General features: G+C 41.0%; 1 protein-coding gene and 1 long non-coding RNA gene across 3 annotated transcripts in view; one reads left to right on the top strand and one right to left on the bottom strand.

Annotated features, from left to right (window-relative positions):
- Positions 1-18,347, bottom strand: part of dnah1 (dynein, axonemal, heavy chain 1) — a 44,612-nt gene extending 26,265 nt beyond the window's left edge. The window contains exons 1-37 of the mRNA XM_061833755.1: positions 18,206-18,347; positions 16,933-17,117; positions 16,765-16,834; positions 15,110-15,284; positions 14,811-14,946; positions 14,584-14,716; positions 14,365-14,505; positions 14,017-14,272; positions 13,738-13,895; positions 13,437-13,648; positions 13,062-13,360; positions 9,616-9,766; positions 9,291-9,484; positions 8,985-9,210; positions 8,738-8,857; positions 8,570-8,652; positions 6,935-7,076; positions 6,677-6,832; positions 6,398-6,596; positions 6,035-6,288; positions 5,689-5,901; positions 5,441-5,605; positions 5,167-5,288; positions 4,779-4,884; positions 4,522-4,701; positions 4,305-4,445; positions 4,034-4,197; positions 3,847-3,960; positions 3,526-3,714; positions 2,822-2,927; positions 2,311-2,424; positions 2,067-2,216; positions 1,867-1,953; positions 1,598-1,784; positions 1,435-1,526; positions 1,197-1,351; positions 942-1,119 (exon numbers count right to left, since the gene is read on the bottom strand). Of these exons, the coding sequence (XP_061689739.1) occupies positions 942-1,119; positions 1,197-1,351; positions 1,435-1,526; positions 1,598-1,784; positions 1,867-1,953; positions 2,067-2,216; positions 2,311-2,424; positions 2,822-2,927; positions 3,526-3,714; positions 3,847-3,960; positions 4,034-4,197; positions 4,305-4,445; positions 4,522-4,701; positions 4,779-4,884; positions 5,167-5,288; positions 5,441-5,605; positions 5,689-5,901; positions 6,035-6,288; positions 6,398-6,596; positions 6,677-6,832; positions 6,935-7,076; positions 8,570-8,652; positions 8,738-8,857; positions 8,985-9,210; positions 9,291-9,484; positions 9,616-9,766; positions 13,062-13,360; positions 13,437-13,648; positions 13,738-13,895; positions 14,017-14,272; positions 14,365-14,505; positions 14,584-14,716; positions 14,811-14,946; positions 15,110-15,284; positions 16,765-16,834; positions 16,933-17,106 (5,742 nt within the window). The 5' untranslated portion in view covers positions 17,107-17,117; positions 18,206-18,347. The remainder of the gene's footprint in view (positions 1-941; positions 1,120-1,196; positions 1,352-1,434; positions 1,527-1,597; positions 1,785-1,866; positions 1,954-2,066; positions 2,217-2,310; positions 2,425-2,821; positions 2,928-3,525; positions 3,715-3,846; positions 3,961-4,033; positions 4,198-4,304; positions 4,446-4,521; positions 4,702-4,778; positions 4,885-5,166; positions 5,289-5,440; positions 5,606-5,688; positions 5,902-6,034; positions 6,289-6,397; positions 6,597-6,676; positions 6,833-6,934; positions 7,077-8,569; positions 8,653-8,737; positions 8,858-8,984; positions 9,211-9,290; positions 9,485-9,615; positions 9,767-13,061; positions 13,361-13,436; positions 13,649-13,737; positions 13,896-14,016; positions 14,273-14,364; positions 14,506-14,583; positions 14,717-14,810; positions 14,947-15,109; positions 15,285-16,764; positions 16,835-16,932; positions 17,118-18,205) is intronic.
- On the top strand, positions 621-18,250 carry LOC133508054 (uncharacterized). Of its 2 annotated transcripts, XR_009796963.1 has the most exons (5): positions 621-687; positions 5,518-5,644; positions 5,730-5,826; positions 9,956-10,059; positions 18,236-18,250. It is a non-coding gene; the product is annotated as an uncharacterized LOC133508054 (long non-coding RNA). The 2 variants fall into 2 exon arrangements; XR_009796964.1 differs by lacking the exons at positions 9,956-10,059; positions 18,236-18,250 and adding an exon at positions 5,899-6,040.
- Positions 18,348-18,797: the final 450 nt, after the last annotated feature.

The raw sequence follows: 18,797 nt of genomic DNA, 5'->3' as shown, positions 1-18,797 counted from the left end.
CTGGCAATGAAGTTATTAAATTCTTAATCAACGAACCTATTATTTTTCTGCCTTGTGCCATGTTAGGACACTCACTCACATCCTGCTGGTCGAATCAGTATTAGTAATATATTTTGTAGACTATCACATGATTAATCACTTTAAACTGCTCCCTTTCCACAATTGTCATTATATGACATGTCATTATATTAATTGTCTATAACGAGAACTGCAAACGGGTAAAAGGGACTCTGTACAAATTTAACACAATGTGGGACGTTGACACACTTGCACGACTCTTATAGTTCCAATAAATGGAAATGTCTTGTTCTTTGTTCTTGTTGCTTTGTTGTTCTTTGTTCTGAATGTCGTATCAGGACAGCACTGACTGCCGGAGCAAAATTCCTTGTGTGTTTTTACACACTTGACCAATAAAGCTGATTCTGATTCTGACCTCACACCAGTTTGATTGTGGATTGTAGGGAAATGTGTTTTTTTGTGCTCATTTACAGTTACTGGTAGTAAGAATGCTTATAGATGTTTCTTTTTATTTTGAAAGAAAACAGAAAGGAAGCAAGAACAGACAAAAGTAATGAGAAACAAAGGAAGGTTAAACAAGGACAATTCAGTCAGTCAGAATGGAATAGAGAAGGGAAATTAGAATAGGATGAATGACAGAAAGCAGAGGAAACCAGGACAGAATGATGGGTGAGTGTTTAGCACATCTGCCTGACAGTGTTAGTTTTGGAAATCAAGACAGAATGTAATGAGGAAGAAAAAGAAGGGAGTAGGATAAGGTAGGACAGCATGGTAAAAAGGAATGAAGAAAAGTAAAAAAGAAATGAGAAGTGAAAAAGAATGAATGAAAGAAATACTAATCCAAATAGTGTATGGTGTTTATAACTAATCATATAATATTTTTACTTTGTGTGAATGTAAACGTTGACTAAGCAAGACCATACCTCAGTGAGCTTGATGATTTCTCCAGAGCTAAGGCAAAGTTTTTTATTGTCATCCAGCACAGTGTTCATGTTTTCAATCCAGACAGCATCTACTGGACCATCAAACATATACCACTTTTTATCATTGTCCATGACTGAAGTACCCATCCGGATTAAAGAAGAGAGAATGCCATCTGTCCTGTAATAGATGGTGTGAAGCTTCATTTCGCATCTGTCTTGTCATTCGGAGGTTAGGTCAAGCAGAGTGCAGCTTACCACTCATGCGTGAGCAAGTCATACTCCCCGTAAAGCTGCCCCATAGTTATCGACTTGGGGTTAAGCACATATGTCTGAACTGCCTCATACAGATCACCGCTAACAGATGGCTGACCTTTTAGAGCTGTTATCGCCGCACCAAGAACCTCATAACACTAAAATATAACAAAGATAACTTTTACCTACTTGACTGCACACAGATAGAGGGCACAGAAACACAGCGCACATAATGACTCACCTTGGTTTTACCTGAACCAGAGGGTCCCACTAACATTAGGCCGTGTCTGACCACAGTGGTCTCATACAGTTGAATACACTTACCAATGTATTCTGCAATCACCGATGACAACTGTCAACAAACACCAGGACAGAAAACACATCTAAATAAGAGAAAAACTCACCATCCACATCTTTCAGGTTCATTTTAACGCATATATTCCGCATCGATTCCTCAAGCGTTCCGTAGTCAATTGGCTCCTGTTTTGTCTTTGGGAAAAGGTCGGACACAATGCCGTTGAAGAGCTTCAGGTCATCTCGTAAAAATTTGGGCACATTCACGTCTTTGATGGCCCTCAGGCAGATCAATTCCTGCGAGTTGGCAGGGGTGGTAGTAAGTAGTCGCTAACCTGATAGGTGTTCTTTATGCAGGAAGTAAAATAAATCACCAAACCTCATTCATATTGGGATTTTCTCTTTTTAGATTTCCAGCAGCTGAGATAACGGACTTCACAGATCTCATTCCAAAGTCATAGTGATCCTGGACATAGAAGCAAGTTGTTCATTACCCGCAACGTATACATGAAGTATTTGTATTATGTTACAACCGGTTTGGAGCCAGAGTAAGTCTAAATAAGTCCAGGGCCTTCTCACCTGAGAGCTAAGTTGTTCTGAAGAGAGTGTGAAAGTGCTGGTGATTTTCTGAGAGAGGACTTTGGCATCACTGAAGCCAAATGAGTACAGTGAGATCTCAGCTATCATGGCAAAGTTAGGAACCATCATGGCCACTGGACGAAACAGGGCCTGTGAAAGACATGATTACAATGGTTCTACGGAAAGCTTTTTTTCCAGAAAAAGACATCACAAAATAATTAGAAATTCAAGCTACATTTCAAACCTTAAGATTGTCAGGTAATTCTGTGCGACCAGCATAACCAGGATTCATAGTGATGAATACAGCACAAGAGGGAACAAGCGGGATCTCAGAACCTTCGAAAACAAACCTTTCTGCCTAAAAAAACAAAACATGCAATCATTAGCTGAAATTAAATTCTTCTTTTTATTTCTATTTTATATCCCTCACACACTCCACACATTGTTATCATGATTCTTGACAGACAATTGTACGGTGCATAAGGTCTCCCTAGAAGCTATTTGAATCTTATAGTGGAAGCTTATGTGGTTGGATAAACATTGTAATACATTTTTCACATAAAATATTAAAATTACAAAAGGCAGCACAGATGTTAGAAAGATGTCACACAAGAAAATGTATTTGAGAAAATTGCTCAAATATTTGTTTGAAAGTTTCTTTCATAAAAAGCTAACCTTCAGTTCAAAAATTTTTATTGAAATACTAACTCCCGTGTACCCATTAAGAGTTGGATATTAATCTTGCTGCGCCTCACCCTTTGCTGTTGAGCCTTTTGTATCGTGGTGATTTGTTGTGCCACCACAGACAACACCTCCACATCAATGCGATTAAACTCATCAAAACATGCCCAGGCACCAGAGCTGCAAATAAGACATCTTTTAATATTTCAAGCCAAGAAATCTTTATATATGAGGTGTGTCAGAAAAGTTGCAGGAGTAGTGTCACATAAGATATATTTGAAATCCAAGCTACAAACTAGGAGTTTTCCGTTTCAATGTACGTCTTTGATCAACCTTCAGGTCCACAAATAGATGGCACAGAGAGTTATGGCAGGAAAACCCATGGCTGCTTTTCCATGAAAACGTGCCAACTTATAATCTCCTGAGCATTTAAATTTTCCCAGACAAGAAGAACATTACTGTGCTTAAGAACTGCTGTACTCATCTGACCTGGGGCTGTGTTAGGTCAAGGGAGTCACCAAGGAAACCCTCTTTTGCAGGCGTGGATGACATCAGAAAGGGGCAACATCACGGAGCTAAGGAGGATTTCAGAAGAATCCTTTCAAAGTGCATAAATGTATGGCAGTAAATGCTGGGAAAGTGTGTGACACATGAGGGGGATAACTTTGAAGAGGGAGTAGTTTGTGTACTGAATTATAGCTTTTGTGACATCAGTCCCGGAATCTGACACACCTAATAGGTTACATGTTTGGGTCAAAGGGCAGGTACCAACGATTACCTCGCCAAGCCTTTGAGAAACTTTCCCATTGCCATAAAATCCAGCTGGTCAGAGCAATTGAAAACGACTGTCTGGATGGCAAGAGCCTTGCCCAGATCTTTAGTAGTTTCTGTTTTTCCTGTGCCTGCTGGACCTGCAGGAGCTCCTCCAAACTTGAGGTGAAGGGCACCTGTCAGGGTCAGGTAGCATCTGAGAGGCAGACAAATTGAAATAATTAAAATTGGATTTATTCTAATTTAATCATCTTAGAAGAGTTTATCAAAAACCTGTTGGGCTTTGGCACTATATACAGTAAACAACAGTCATCCGAAAAACACATACTTGTCTGTGAGGGGAGTAATGACCAGACGCCCAGAGTTTCCAAGGTACTCATATCCATACAGAAACTCTGCATTCACCGCTCGGATGTACAAATCCTCTCTGGCCCAGTAATATCTACAACCAGGGAATGGATAAATTATAATGACAGCATAAGTAACAAGTGAGAGAGGTGGATTGCAAGTTAAACCTGAGTTGACTAATCCACTCAAAGTCATTGACGCTCAACACTCCTAGCTCCACCAGTTTGGCTGCTACATCTTTAGCATGCACCTCAATGACAATGAGGGCGGAGAGTACAGCTCGTTGCATTTTAGATACACCACTTCTCACCAAGTGCACCAGGTTTCCCAGCTGCACAAAAACATAACACACTACAATCTAAGCATACCTTCCGGTGTGTATGCCTCATACATTCATCATTGAGTATTTCACAGTTTAAATATTTAACAGTTGTGCACCTGTTTCTGGAGTATAGGAAAAAGACGGTCACTCAAATCTCCTTGCTCCAAAGCCTCTGACACTTCGGCAGTCCAGTAGACCTGACACCCAGCTATCACCACCTGTCCTGGCCATGATAAAACCCACTCTTCGCGAGGTTTCTGAGAAACCAAGAGTGCACAATAAACATGAGGAACAAGAAAAATATGTCACAGCTGTGAAGTTAAATTTACAGACCTCTGGGTAAACTTTCAGCGACCGATCAATGTAATCCCTGACCGTAGCGGTCATAGATTTTTCCACCTCCCTTAACCAGTCCTCCACATTCCCAGTGGGCATAACAGTCACAGATAGCTTTACCTCCTCTCCTTCTCCAGAGTACATGTGTGTGATCAGTAGATCCGGCTGGAATTTAAGCTGAGAAGCAACGGTATTAGTTTCAAAAGCATTTGCAGTCATTAGATTACAGTCAAAACAATGCTCAAAAAACCAACCCGTGCAATGTTCTCAAAGCATTTGCGCAAGTGCGGCTGTACAGCAGTGGCATCTTTGGTCTGCGAAAGAATCTCCAAAAGCTCATCATCTGACAGAAAGTAGAACCTACAAACAAGTTTATGGAATGTTACCTTGAGCAGTATTCATTTGAAGAGAAGATTGTGTACTCAATAATCATTTTTGACTTTCACACAGACCATTATTCACATAAATATAGGAAGCCTTAAGTATTCACTACAGCAGTGTAACTTTGGTCTTTTTTCATAAATTGATTTCTCGGCCCTCCCACTTTTAATGCGGTGGTTGCTCTATAAAAACTAGGGGGAAGTGGGAGAAAATGTCTTTTATGATTTCATAACTAATTTGGCAGATTTTGTGAAGGTTTACCTGGGGAAGGCATTTCGTTTTATCTCCAAGTATTCGCTGAGGCCCTTTTGCACCTGTTCTAAAAGCACATTGCACTTTTTCAATTTGTCTAACAGGTGAGGACCAGGGCAGAATTCAATTATCTGGAGATGAATAAGAACAGACAATTATGGTAGTATTTTTAGTTTTAGTTTAGTTTAGTTTTATAATGAGCTCTATAACTATATGTAAGTAAGTTTCTTTCAGCTTGTCCGTATTGCAAATATTTTGTCATCTTGTTTCTATCCAGACTGACCTTCGGGTTATCAAAAGCACCTTTCATGATTCGCTTCCATATTTCTTCCATTTGTTGGTATCTCATTCCCTCAACAGGTAATTGTTCATTGATATCATCCGAGCTGAAGATGGGCTCCAAGTAAAGCCAAGAGCCCTGACATAAAAGCCACTCCTCCAACACATCCTGCAAGCATCACAAGAGGGCAATGACACAGCATGAGTAGTAAGATATCACTGACCCAGAACCTTAGCTGTGTAAGTTTTTACTTGAGTTGTTCTGAGTTTGCTCTCCCACTTGTTGATTTCAGCTTCAAATGCCTTCTTATAGGGGGAGAAGGACATACTTTGTGTCATGACAATGTGGTCATCTAGAAGCTGCAATGCTTCATCTGGACTCTTCAGGATGTAAGTACCAGTTTCCTTGTAGGGCATCAGGTCAAAGAGAATTGCAGACCACTCTACTTTCATCTTCTGCAGAGCCTGAGTGTGGAGACAGATTGACAAAGTTTCACTCTCTGAAAATGGGAATTAGCCAGCTGTGTTACAGTATATTTCCAAGTGTATCCCACCCCTTCTCAAATGCTACTACCTAAAACATAAATAACAAAGATACCTGTTCAATGGTGTACTCTTTCCCAGCTGTCTCAGCCACCTGAGCTATGGCATCCATGTGGTTCTGTAGGCCAAGTTCCAAGCACCGGGATAAGGTTAAGTTAGCTTTGGGCACAACTTTTATTTGAATGGTATCTGAAAGTGACTGCCAGTGGTGCATTCTCATCCCTGGGTTCCTCAAACCCTGAACTAAAGGAACATAAGGACGGAATTCCTCAATCCTGGCACGGATTAAAGTTGCCACCATTTGGCAATCTGGTGTAGGGGTAGGTTAGAAACAGAACAGGTTAAAAAAAATTTGTGAAAATTACATTAATGACAAAACACACTTCATCACATTGGAATGTTTTTTGAGGTGACTCACCGGGGTTGTCCTTGAACTGCTTGATACATTTATTCATGGTATCCAGGGCTCCTGTAACATTGCGATCAAGCAGCTCAGGGTCAATGGAGGTCAGCGGATCATTGAGCCAGCTCTCGTGACGATGTGTCCAATCATAGGTGGTGGTCCAGAGGTCAAAGTACGGCTGGAATTGCTTTGCCATTTTGTGCAGACGATCATACTGTTACAGTAGAGACAAAAGTGTTCTAATCTATGATGACTCCCCAGTTAATTTGGCATGACACATGTCATTTTACTCACATTCGTGACGGGAGTACCAAACAAGCGTTCTCTGGTGTTGTAGGTTTGAGCCAGACTCTGGCACTCTTTTAGTTCCTTGCTTGCACGCCTCACCTCATTGGCCATTTCAGTGGCATGATCAACATCTGCTAAACTTGTGAACTTTCCAACCATCATCTGTAAAGACGAAGGCGGTTACATTAACCTCATCATAACAGAAATGAACTTGAAAAAGTAGGCAATTTAAGATACTTGAACAAATAAGACGGCTGATCAGACCTGGACACCTTCAATGCGCTGCTCAAAGATGTCCTGGTCAACTATCTGAATCTTCTGGAAGCGTTCCTCTTCTTCAACAAGATAGACTGTCACTTCTTCGATCTGTCTGTTGATCTTTTGTGGCCACTCAATAGCTCGCCACCTGGGAAAATAAATCACCATACTAAATGTGTTTTTTTTACCATATATTAAACTCTACATGACTGCCATTGTTTTGAAAAAATGCATTGGCACAGGTGAAGTTTTATTTATGTTTTTTTTGTTTTTGGGCTGGGGAAAAAGCATTGGTGATGTTACTGTGATTAACCATCCACGTTCCCTTAGCACTGTAATGTGCTCTAAGAGCTAATTGGCGGGAAAAAGTAAACTATTCAATTACACTTGTGTTTTTTGAAAATTATTAATTATTTACAAAGATATCTTTCCTCAAGTAGCCATAATAGCAACAAACTGATCAACTTTATTGCTTTTAGCAAATAATCATTAACTTGGAATTTTATGGCGGCGACACATTCCAAAAAAGCTAAGACAGAGTCATGTTTACCACTGTGTTCAATAAACGTTTGGGAGCTGAGGACACTATTTGTCGAAGCTTTGTACAGTGAGGAAAATGAGTATTTGAACAACTTGCAATTTTTCAAATTCAACTTTGAAATTACAGAGGAGTCTGAAATTGTCATCTTGGGTGCATGTCTACTGTGAGAGGCAATCTATCCATCCATTCTCTTAGCCGCTTATCCTCACGAGTGCTGGAGCCAATCGCAGCTGTCATTGGGCAGCAGGCAGGGTACACCCTGAACTGGTTGTCAGCCAATCGCAGGGCACATAGAGACAGACAACGGTCGTACTCACAATAACGGGGGCAATTTAGAGTGTCCAATGAATGCATGTTTTGGGATGTGGGAGGAAATCAGAGTGCCCGGAGAAAACTCACACATGTGCGGGGGGAACATGCAAACTCCACACAGGTGGGCCTGTGATTTGAACCCCACTTCTCAGAACTGTGAGGCCAACGATCTAACCAGTTGCCCCACCGTGCCCCACCCCAAACAATACTGAAATGACAATCTTATCTAAATTTACTATTTATTTACTTAATGTGAAATCTGGGCCTGTTTAACTGAGCACAATGCTGATATACAACAACCATGAATGAATAATGACGTTGGGACGTTCTGTTAAATGTAAGTCAAACAGAATACAACGATTTGCAAATCACATTCAACCTATATTAAATTAAATAAGGCACAAACATAAGATATGTAATGTTCTGTTTCTATGTGCCCTATGATTGGCTGGCAACCAGTTCAGGGAGTACTCTGCCTCCTGTCCGAAGATAGCTGGGATGGGTTCTAGCACCCCCACCACCCCTGTGAGGATAAGCAGCTCAGAAAATGGATTGATGGATGGATCTTTTCCAGATGGCCTTGAAGAGCTCTCAAAGATAAAAATCAAGGGCTGAGATCTGAAGCTCTAGGAAGCCTCTCCATACAGTGTGACCACCAATTGATGATGCAGAACTGAGCAGAATCATGCTTTGATTATTATGTATTTTTTAAAACAGTCCTTATTGGATACAGTGCATGTGTGTTTCATGCGGTGGCCATTATACTATAGTTAAAAACACACACTTACTTTTTCATAAAATCCTCATTTGATAAAGGGTAGTAAAATTCTTCAAATAATTCATACTCAGATAAAATCTTTGCAACACGTTCCTAAGGAGAAAAAAAGTGTCTGATTAAGTAAGTACTTTATGGGATAAATGACATACATAGCCAGGCTATTCCGTTTTGTTAGCACCTTGCAACTTTTGAGCTGGTCAGGAATTTGTTTCATCCAGTCCCTCTTCTCCGTCAGATCCTCAATGGAGTTGGGACGTTCGCTCAGCGTGTGTCCAATTATGTTGAACTCATCACATTCCTGGACATACACAATGCGACAGTAGCTAAGAAAAGACGTAACTTCAATTCTTCAATTCCAATCTAAATCTATTAAAATTCTGTTGAAGATGCTGAAAACTTAAATTTGCCATATGCTTTAGACTTACATCTTCAACGTGTCTTCTTAGCTTCTCGGCATGGTGCTCGAGTGTTGCAATGGCTAAAGCCTTTTTTTTGCTGATGAGATTCTGACGTACTCCCTCGACATGTATAATAAATGCCCCAATAATTATGGAGGATGGCAGGGAACTTTGGAGCATTTCCTTGTCTTTGAAATGTTGTTCCACTTCTACTTTCACTACCTTGGATGTCTTCTCATCATCGCTACTGGAGCTGCAGAGAGGGTCAATATTCAGGTTTGATTAACAGCTTTATGGGAGTGTTGTTAAAGTCTTCTATTGGAAAATAATTACATGAAGTGTTCTTCCATGTTTAAGCTGTACAGCTCAATGTATTTTGTATATTCTGCAGCATAAGCCTTGAGGGGTATGATTGATTTCTTGAGTGCCATGCAGATCTTCTCTCTCAACTGTGCTACTTTGGGCTCACAAAGATGTACTGACTCCAGCACAGGATCGTCACCAAATAAGAGTCTCTTCATTAAAAACTGACGGACAGGAGAAGGTCATGTCAATACTGTACACTCATAAAACAAAATCCATCATGAGCAGTTTTTACATAATGTGTATTCATTAGATTTTCTGTGGTCATTTGCAGTGAAAGGATGTTTGGCTTTACCTTGTCAAGCATTGGTATATTGTGTGTGACCAGAATACCCTCATTGAACAGATTTAAAATAGAGGCCTCAAAATTCTCCAGAGGTGTACTATAATATACACCTGTCTCATTCAAAATTAAATCCACAAGGAACAGAGGCTTGTTCTTTGGCCTGCATAAAAACAAAGGGGTAAATAAAATTACTGACAACTCAAAAGACAACTAAAACCCTATTGCCAACTCAAACTTTTGATTGCCGTATATAACCTGTTCAAATAAATTGACATTTTAAGAATACATGAGTGCTGGAAAGACCATTCCAAATCATCCATCCATTGAATATATTTCTTATCCTGTTCAGGGTCATGAATGAAATGGAGCTTATTGAGCAAAAATCACCCTACTATTGGCAGTCACCATTATACCGAGTGGGAAATGAACCAACTCTGGCTCCACTCAACCCAGGTGAGTGACCCAGTGAGGATGTCAAACTCATTTTCAACGCTAGCCACGTTGTTACGGTTTACCCCAGAGGGCCGTTGTGACTGTGAAACCTTCTACTATAAATTCTTGATTGCTTTTGACATTTTTACATAAAACAACAAACTGATTGATAGTTAGTTTTGATATCAGAAGTGGCCTGCGAGTGGGTGGCAACCTGTCCACGGTGTACCCTGCCTCCGGCCTGAAGACAGCTGGGATAGGGTGCAACACTCCCGCGACCCTTGTGAGGATAAGTGGGTCAGATAATGGAGGGATGGACAGATGTAAATGGATCGTTGATTCATTGACATCAGAGGTGAAGGACAATACTTTTTTCAACTACTGTTCAAATTAAAAGTTCAATTAAAAAATTTAAAAAGGAGATCTGATAAGAAAATAATGCTTGAAATTTCTCAATATTATTATTCATAACATGCTGTATCACACTTGCATGCCCTATGGGGGCACAAGCCAGTGCAATCTGTAGGCTAGTCCGAAGTCCAGATAAATGCAGACGGTTGCGTCAGGAAGGGCATCCGGTGTAAGACGGTGCCAAAAAAATCTGAGCGTTCATCTAAAGAAAACCATATCGGATCGGTCGTGACTCAGGTCAACAACCCCTACCCCCAGCACCTAGCCTGAAGGGCGTCGTTGGAAATTCAGCTACTGTGGGTTGAAGACACAGAAGAGGAGGAAAGCGAATTCGTCGGCAGAAGAAGAAGAGGAATGCACAGAGCCTAGAACTTATTGTAGGGACTTTGAATTTTGGGACTATGACAGGAAAAGCTCAGGAGTTGGTTGACATGATTAGAAGAAAGGTTGATTAATTGTGCATCCAAGAGAGCAAGTGGAAAGGTAGTAAGGCTAGAAGTTTAGGAGCAGGGTTTAAATTATTTTGCCATGGAGTAGATAGGAAGAGAAATGGAGTAGGGTTATTTGAAAGGAAGAGATGGGTAAGAATGTCTTGGAGGTGAAAAGAGTATCAGATTGAGTGATGAAGCTGAAATTTGAAAAGGAGCGTGTTCTGTATAATGTGATTAGCAGCCGATTTTTAAGAACAAAGGTGATGTAGAAACTATAGAGGAATAAAGTTGATGAGCCACACAATTAAGTTATGGGAAAGAGCAGTGGAGCCGAGACTCAGAACAGAAGTAAGTATCTGTGAGCAACAGTATGGTTTCATGCCTAGAAAAATTATGACAGATGTATTATTTGCCTTGAGGATGCTCGTGGAAAAATACAGAGAAGGTCAGCAGGAGTTACATTTTGTCTTTGTGGATCTAGAGAAAGCCCATGACAGAGTACCAAGAGAGGAACTGCAGTACTGCATGCGTAAGTCTGGTGTGGCGGAAAAATATGTCAGAATACTAGAGGTCATGTATGAGGGCAGCAGAAATGTGGTGAGGTGTGCCGTTGGTGTGACACAAGAATTTAAGGTGGAGGTGGGACTGCATGCCCCTGCCTGTTTGCTATGGTAATGGATAGGCTGACAGATGAAGTTAGAGTGCTATCCCCTTGGACTATGATGTTCGCAGATGATATTGTGATAAGCAGTGAAAGCTGGGAACAGGTCGAGGAACAATTAGAAAAATGGATGCATGCACTGGAAAGGAGAGGAATGAAGATTAGCCAGAGTAAAACAGAATATATGTGCGTGAGTGAGAGGGGTGGAGGGGGAAGTGTGAGGCCTCAGGGAGAAGAGATAGCGAGGGTGGACGACTTTAAATACTTGGGGCCAACAATCCAGAGCAATGGTGAGTGTGGTAAGGAAGTGAAGAAGCGGGTCCAAGCAGCTGGTGTCTGGTGTGTTACGTGACAGAAGAGTCTCTGCTAGGATGAAGGACAAAGTTTATAAAACATTGGTGAGGCCGGCCATGATGTACGGATTCGAGAGGGTGGCACTGAAGCGACGACAGGAAGCAGAACTGGGGGTGGCAGAAATAAGATGTTGAGGTTCTTGCTAGAAGTGAGCAGGTTGGATTAGATTAGAAATGAGCTCATTGGAGGGACAGCCAAAGTTGGATGTTTTGGAGACAAGGTTTGAGAGAGCAGACTTCGATGGTTTGGACATGTCCAGAGGTGTGAGAGTGAGTAGAGTGAATATTGATCGAAGGGTGCTCAGGATAGAGCTGGCAGGCAAAAGAGCGAGAGGAAGACCAAAGAGAAGGTTGATGATGTTGGAAGGGAGGACATTAGGGCAGTTAAGTGTTAGAGAGGAAGATGCAGGAGGTAGGCTTAGATTTAAAAAGATGACAGGCTGTGGTGACCCCTAACAGGATAAGCCGAAAAGAAAAGAAGAAGTTGTATGACACTTGGAAATATTGGTACAGATTTTAGCAAGAATAATGTAAGTTAATGCACAACATTTGCTTTCACAGTCTCTATAAAATGATGTGGGTACATCACCCCTTTTTTGTTGTAGCTGTCAATGAGACAAAATTGCATCGCTTGATAGTCACTTAAAAATGTGTCATGATCCTGCCGCTCCAGCCCGGGCTGTGCGGGTGCCCGCACGGTTGCGCTGATTGGGAGGCACACACCTGCGCCTCATGCGGGCTGATTATCCTATGTATTTATACGACCCTGATGACGACTGGTCCGGGCCAGATCGTTGAGCTTCATGTCCCGTTCGAGTACTCCCGTATCCCTGATCGACAACCCGTGTGTACCGACCTTCACCTGTTCTCCGACCAACCCCGTAAGCCTGACTCCTTTGACACTTCTGCCTGTTTGATCGTTCTCCCGTGTACCGATTCCTGCCTGCCCGCTCACCTGATCTCTTCGCTCGACGTCCCAACTACCGCTGCTGCACCTGACTGCCTGCCCGATCCCCGACCACGGAATAATAAACGTTTCTCCCCGAACTACCTCGCATCGTCCGAGTCCTGCATTTGGGTCCTACTCCCGTTCCGATGGGCCTTGACAAATGTGGTTTGTCATATTAATTTAAATCATCAGGTATGAAACAGTGTGCGCTCTCTTACTTGTAGGGGCTATTAATGTAGTCATCCCCCCACACCAGGTCATCAGGGCATGTTAGCACACTACAGCATGCATCCAAAATCAGCTTGCTCAGGCAGAGTAGTGAGTCCTCCACAAGGTTGCGGAGAGTGTCCTGCAGGTTGTAGTGCACCACAGCCAACAGTTTGTTCAACTTGGAAACCTTGTGCATACCCCAGTGGGTCTCGTTCATGTTGTACGCGCCTTTGCCGATAGTTTCAAGATTGTGTCGGAGACTGTAAGTCACAGTGAGCATCCATGCCTCACGTAGAAACAAGCTTATCTGAAAGACAATTAAAACATAATCAAGAATAGTTTGTGTCCAACACTGTTAACAACCCTATTGGCAGCTACAATACCTGTGTTTGCATTTGGGCCTGGTTAGCTTCAAACTCATCCAGTCGCAGAGGTTTAGTTAAGGATACATTGAACAGTTTCATAGTTGCTAATTTGTTGCACTCAAACCTTATTTCTGATAATGTGCAGATGACTTTTGGTTCTGTCAGCATGGACTTGTGGAAGAAAGCAGCTTGATTCTTCTTGTAGTCAAAGGCAGGGACTGTGACACACCCTGCCCAAGGAAAAATGGGTGTTAAGTGTTAATATTCAGAACACAAGTAACAGCCTAATCCGAATTAAATACGTAAAATCCACTTGAACCTTTCAGGGGCACACGCTCTTGTTCCTTCTGTGGTAGCGTAATGTGTGAAAACTCCTGTGGGTGGCTTACTACACTTTTATCCAAGATGAAGCGATTCATGGTACGGTCATATTCCAGCTTCACCTCCCTGGACAATTTCTCTACACATGTTCTCACACTGAATAAAAAGCATTCCCCTTGTCAACAGGACATTCATAACCCCATCATTTCTATAACAGATGTAATAATATTTTTTTCAAACTAAAGAAACTCTGAGGAATTCAGTAAGGATTACTTACATATCCAGTTTAAGGCCAGAGCCGGAGAGAGCACGTCTTTTGATACGGTGGAGACAGTGTGGATCGATAGATGGCGTTTCATCCCAGATCGGCATGCAGTCCACAGTTAAGTTATACAGGATGAGGGCCTCTGAGGTCGCTCTTAGGTACATAGCAAACTGGATTCGCTCCACAAATACACGCGGGTCCTCAGCACTGAACAACAGCCTGATTCTAGGAATCCAGTGCCGGTTGCCTGTTTGCAGGCATTTTACACCTGATCAACAATGAGGAAAACACGCAAACAGATCTTTATGGCAAAATCCAATGTTGAGCGTGTACTGTACGAGGAAAAGCAACTGATATTACCAGGGCAATTCCTTTCGCCTTCTTTTAGCCTATTGTTTGGGAAAACCTTTTCTACTAAGTATTGATATTTGTTACTATCGTAGTCAAGAACTCCCACCAAATGCCAGCTATACTCCAGTGATGGGGGAGGTTGGCCGTTTTCTGATGACGCAGATGAAATTAGTTGTCAAAATAGTCTTGCTTTTCCATCTAGACATTCTTTACATTTGCACATTTTACCAAACAATACTGTGTCATCCGTAGGCAGTAACGCTTTTGCCGGAATTGGTTTTCTGGAAGTTGATCCTTCAGTTTTACCCAGGACAAGCCAGTCTTCTGCAGTACGGCAGTCAAACTCTACATTGTCAAATATCTAGGAGGAAAATGTTGGAAAAAAGTAAACACAGAAAGATGTGGAAATAACTTCAAAGACAAGAACCCAAAATGTTGTGGGATACCAGGCACACCTCAAGTGGAAGATAGGGTGACACAATTGGATGCTCATCGTTAGTGGCCAAAGAACGTGGCATGAGAAGGTTAGAGTTGATTTTTTTTTCTTCCAGGAGCATTTCAAAATCAATCTTCAAATATTCTCTTCGACACCTTTGGAGAAAATGCAACATTTTAACAGGTCGCAACCACTGAAGCTATTCTGGGCAGGAGAGGCTCCCTTTCCAAAAAAATTGATGTGAGTAGTTACAATACTATAACAGTGACAGGAAGTAGCGGACTGGACAATTCTTGGTCATACACGGGAATTCCATACCTCTCTTTGGTTAAATCACGAGGGCTTCTCCCAGGAACAGTTTTGTAGGGCATCTGGACCTTTGGTGTATCTCCACCACGGTTGAAGTAAGAAGTGAGTAATTGCTTTGAGAAGGGGCCATAATACTCCTTGTCATCAAACTTGTATTTGGCAAAAGGAGATTTTGAGCTTGTGTCTAAAGAAAAACAGACAAGTGAAGCATATTATTAGACGCTTTCTGATATGCACCCACTCCATTATTTTGATGAACACTTGAATTTAATTGGCAAAACATTTTTCCGCTATTTATTTTTTATCTTTAGCTTTGCTGGTGTTTAGGAAAGGTAGAAAATGCACAGAACAGCCACATGCGTTGATTGAATTTCTTCCAAGTGACACCGTAGTTTAGAAAAAAATGTTTGACTTAAATCCAAGAAATCATTACTACCACTTCAGTTCCAAATTAAAAATTAACAATACGGTGTTATAAGAACAAGGGTGAGAATGACCAATTTGGAAAAACACTGAAAATGTCTGCCTTCGGGGTGGGGTGGTTCAAACGGGGGTGCGCCCCCTTTTGGGCACGAAATTTTTTTATAAAACACACTGTTAAATGGTGACCTCTGGTTACTTCTAACATTATAAATACAGGGCAATCATAGTATTTTGAAAACTTAAAATATGAATCCAAAAAAACCAAAATAATTTTGCCAAACTTCAGACATAAAAATGCAGACTGAGTGAAATTTATATCAAATAGGCTACTGCACTTACAATTTATACTTCAGAAATAAGTATATAAGTATATATATTTTATATATTATATAAGAAATATATATATATAATTATATAAAATTTGAGAAATTCACATCCAACTTACCTTTTTGCTTGAGTATACCTGGTTTGGATATGCTCCTGGATATTTTTTGGTCCGATCGGAACACAGAGTGCACAGCACCTTGCCGGGAACGCCCACTTTTTGTATGTGTTCGGTTAGACATGTTGATACAGATACGTTCCTATCTGCAGTTACACTTTTTTCAAGCCATGCCCATCTGAAACAGTTTTTTACCCCGTGGTTTTTATCAATTTCCATGGCATGATCTCCATCTTTTTGTTCCAATACTTTCGTCATACTGGTAAACGTGCAGACCGCTCGATAACATTTGCGTACAAACGTACGTATGTCTATAAGTTATAACTATGCCGTAGTAAACAGAATGCTTCTCTATGAAATGTTAACATCAGAGTGAAAATACTGACGAAATACCTAAAAAAGACTGCCGGAAATCGGAATGTTGTCATTGTTATGAACACCAAATTTAATGCAAACAGATTGCAATGCCGTTTTCCGCTATCACAGCTGTGACTAATTTCACGATGAGCGTTGCCGATAGATACTGGCGGCCGGTCTTGATCACAGCCGTACCCCCCCCCTCCCCCCCAAAAAAAAAAAAAATTCTCAATGGATTTACACGTTTCACAAAAATGACAATTTCAGCTGAAAAAACTCAAAATCCCGCGAATCTGCGGAAAATTCTCATCCTTGTAAGAAGAGTATTGAATTGTACCAGGTAATGAGAACCTATAGACGATTAGTAGCAGTCAGTTATTTAGATCTATGTTTTTGATCTTGGCCAAAACCTTTAACATGCCTGGCCTAGCGGGTTTTTCACCTTCTGAATCATCACAATCACTGAGGTCAGGGTGATCACGCTGATGGGAGTGTGCTTCCTCTGCACAAGTCTGAAAAGTAAACAGGTTAAGAATCAAGACGCACACCACAATGTTAAAAAAAAAAAATTCTAACAACAATTTTAATCACATTTAGTGTGTACTTTTACCTTAAACCTCAAAGTAGTGAAGACATCCGAGTAGAGGCCCTTCTGTTTATTAATGTGACCTTTTCTGACGGGAGGTAGCATGTGTCTGTGACTCCTTGATTGCTTGTCTTTTGGAGGCGTTTGGGACGAATGGGGCCCAAATGTCCCAAAACCAGGCAAACGTTTACCCTCCATCTCGAGCTTAGCTAAAAAAAAAAAACCTTGGTTAATGAACAAAAAGCAGGTGTCAACAAGAATGGAAGTGTTTGGACAGAAGAGCTCCACTTATGCTATGCTAACTAGACACTGGTACATTTGATGAGATCTAATAAAGGACTCTTATAAAAAAAAATAATAATTCTGCCCTGATGAAGAATGTTTTGAGAGTAATCAATTCCATTATCCACTACTCCCAGAATGTTTGGGCTTTTGAGTAAATTGTAAGGATTACCATAAAATGCACTATAATTTTTAAATGTTAACTTCATTTTTAATCCTCTAAACTTTTGGAAACCTGTCCACCTGTTTGATGTTTTGGTACTTTGGGCACTACTACCTGTTCTCTTGCCAGGAGCTGAACAACTAAATTCAAGTGTTTGATCCATGAATTGACAACACGTTTCATACACCATTAAAAATTTGACCGCTTTATCATGCTGTTTACATTTTGAAATGATGACACCAAGACAATTTAAAAGTATCTCTCATAGATCCTAAAATCGATGTTTCGAAAGCAAAACGGCCAGACCTTAGCATTTCATGAGCTGGTTGCAATGGAGATACAGATACACTGGGAGCGTCAGAGAATGGCATAGAAGTGAACATAGTTGAAAAGATTCATGGATCAAACACCTGTTGTCAATTTTGCCAATAAAACTCCTCTTCAAAGAACAGGAAGTTGAACAAAAAGTATTGAAACATTGAGCAGTTGGAAAAGTGGATTAAAAAAATGTACAGATCAAATTAAGTTCAACTGTGAAGGTTGTAGTATATTTTAGGTTTATCCTGAACCATCCAGAAAGCCTCATATTCCTAACTTAGTGTATGTTCTTGTGTTTGTTTGCAGCTGTGTCGTACTGTTGGTAGATGCTCTTAATGGTCTTACCTTATTAAGATAATAGCCTGTTGAGAACATAATTTCTATAACTATTACGACAATTATTGATGGTTATATCTTTGGGCCTCTAATAAAATAGCCATAGAAGGACCAGCTTGTGTTCTTACATTAGACCCCATGGTTAGTTACTTGGTCTAAGTGCAACGTTTTCAAAACCATAAAGAAGTTGTGGCATACCTTATTTTGTTATTTGGGGTAAATCTTTAGACGTTGGACGGGTTGATGACGTGATTTCGACGTCGGGACCTCAGTGAGGTCAAAAGCAGCGAAAGGCGAGGACGCCCGAAGAGCAGACAGCAGCACAGACGCGGCGGTGACTTTCGTCCATGCTTCCTCGCACTTCGGTAAGCCTGCTCGGCCACTCGGACGGAATTCCGAGGGGTTGTTTTTAAATCTTCCGCTTCGACAAAACGACGTCGTCGCTAATGAGGCATGACGTTGTGGTTTGTTGACGCGCTTTGTCAGTTGACGTTGCTCCCCACGTCATTCGAGCCACAATGTAGTGTAATCTATGTATGTATGTTAGATGAGGGGAACGGACACGGACATGAGCCCTTAGGACATAAACCCTTCACCCTTATTTCTAATCTGGACATGAGCTCTCAAGTACTTATTTTGTCTGATAAAATAAAGCAAACACTCACAAAAAAATATTTTCAACTTGAAAAATAAATGTTGCTTGTTTAAAATACTCTATTTGAAGCTCGTTTCATTGCCTGAATTTTTACTTCTTGTGTGTCTTAAATATTATGCTGGTAAACAAATACAA

Source organism: Syngnathoides biaculeatus, chromosome 10, assembly GCF_019802595.1.
Source record: "Syngnathoides biaculeatus isolate LvHL_M chromosome 10, ASM1980259v1, whole genome shotgun sequence".
In the NCBI taxonomy this organism is placed as follows: Eukaryota; Metazoa; Chordata; class Actinopteri; order Syngnathiformes; family Syngnathidae; genus Syngnathoides; species Syngnathoides biaculeatus.
This window is presented reverse-complemented; position numbering and strand designations above follow the sequence as displayed.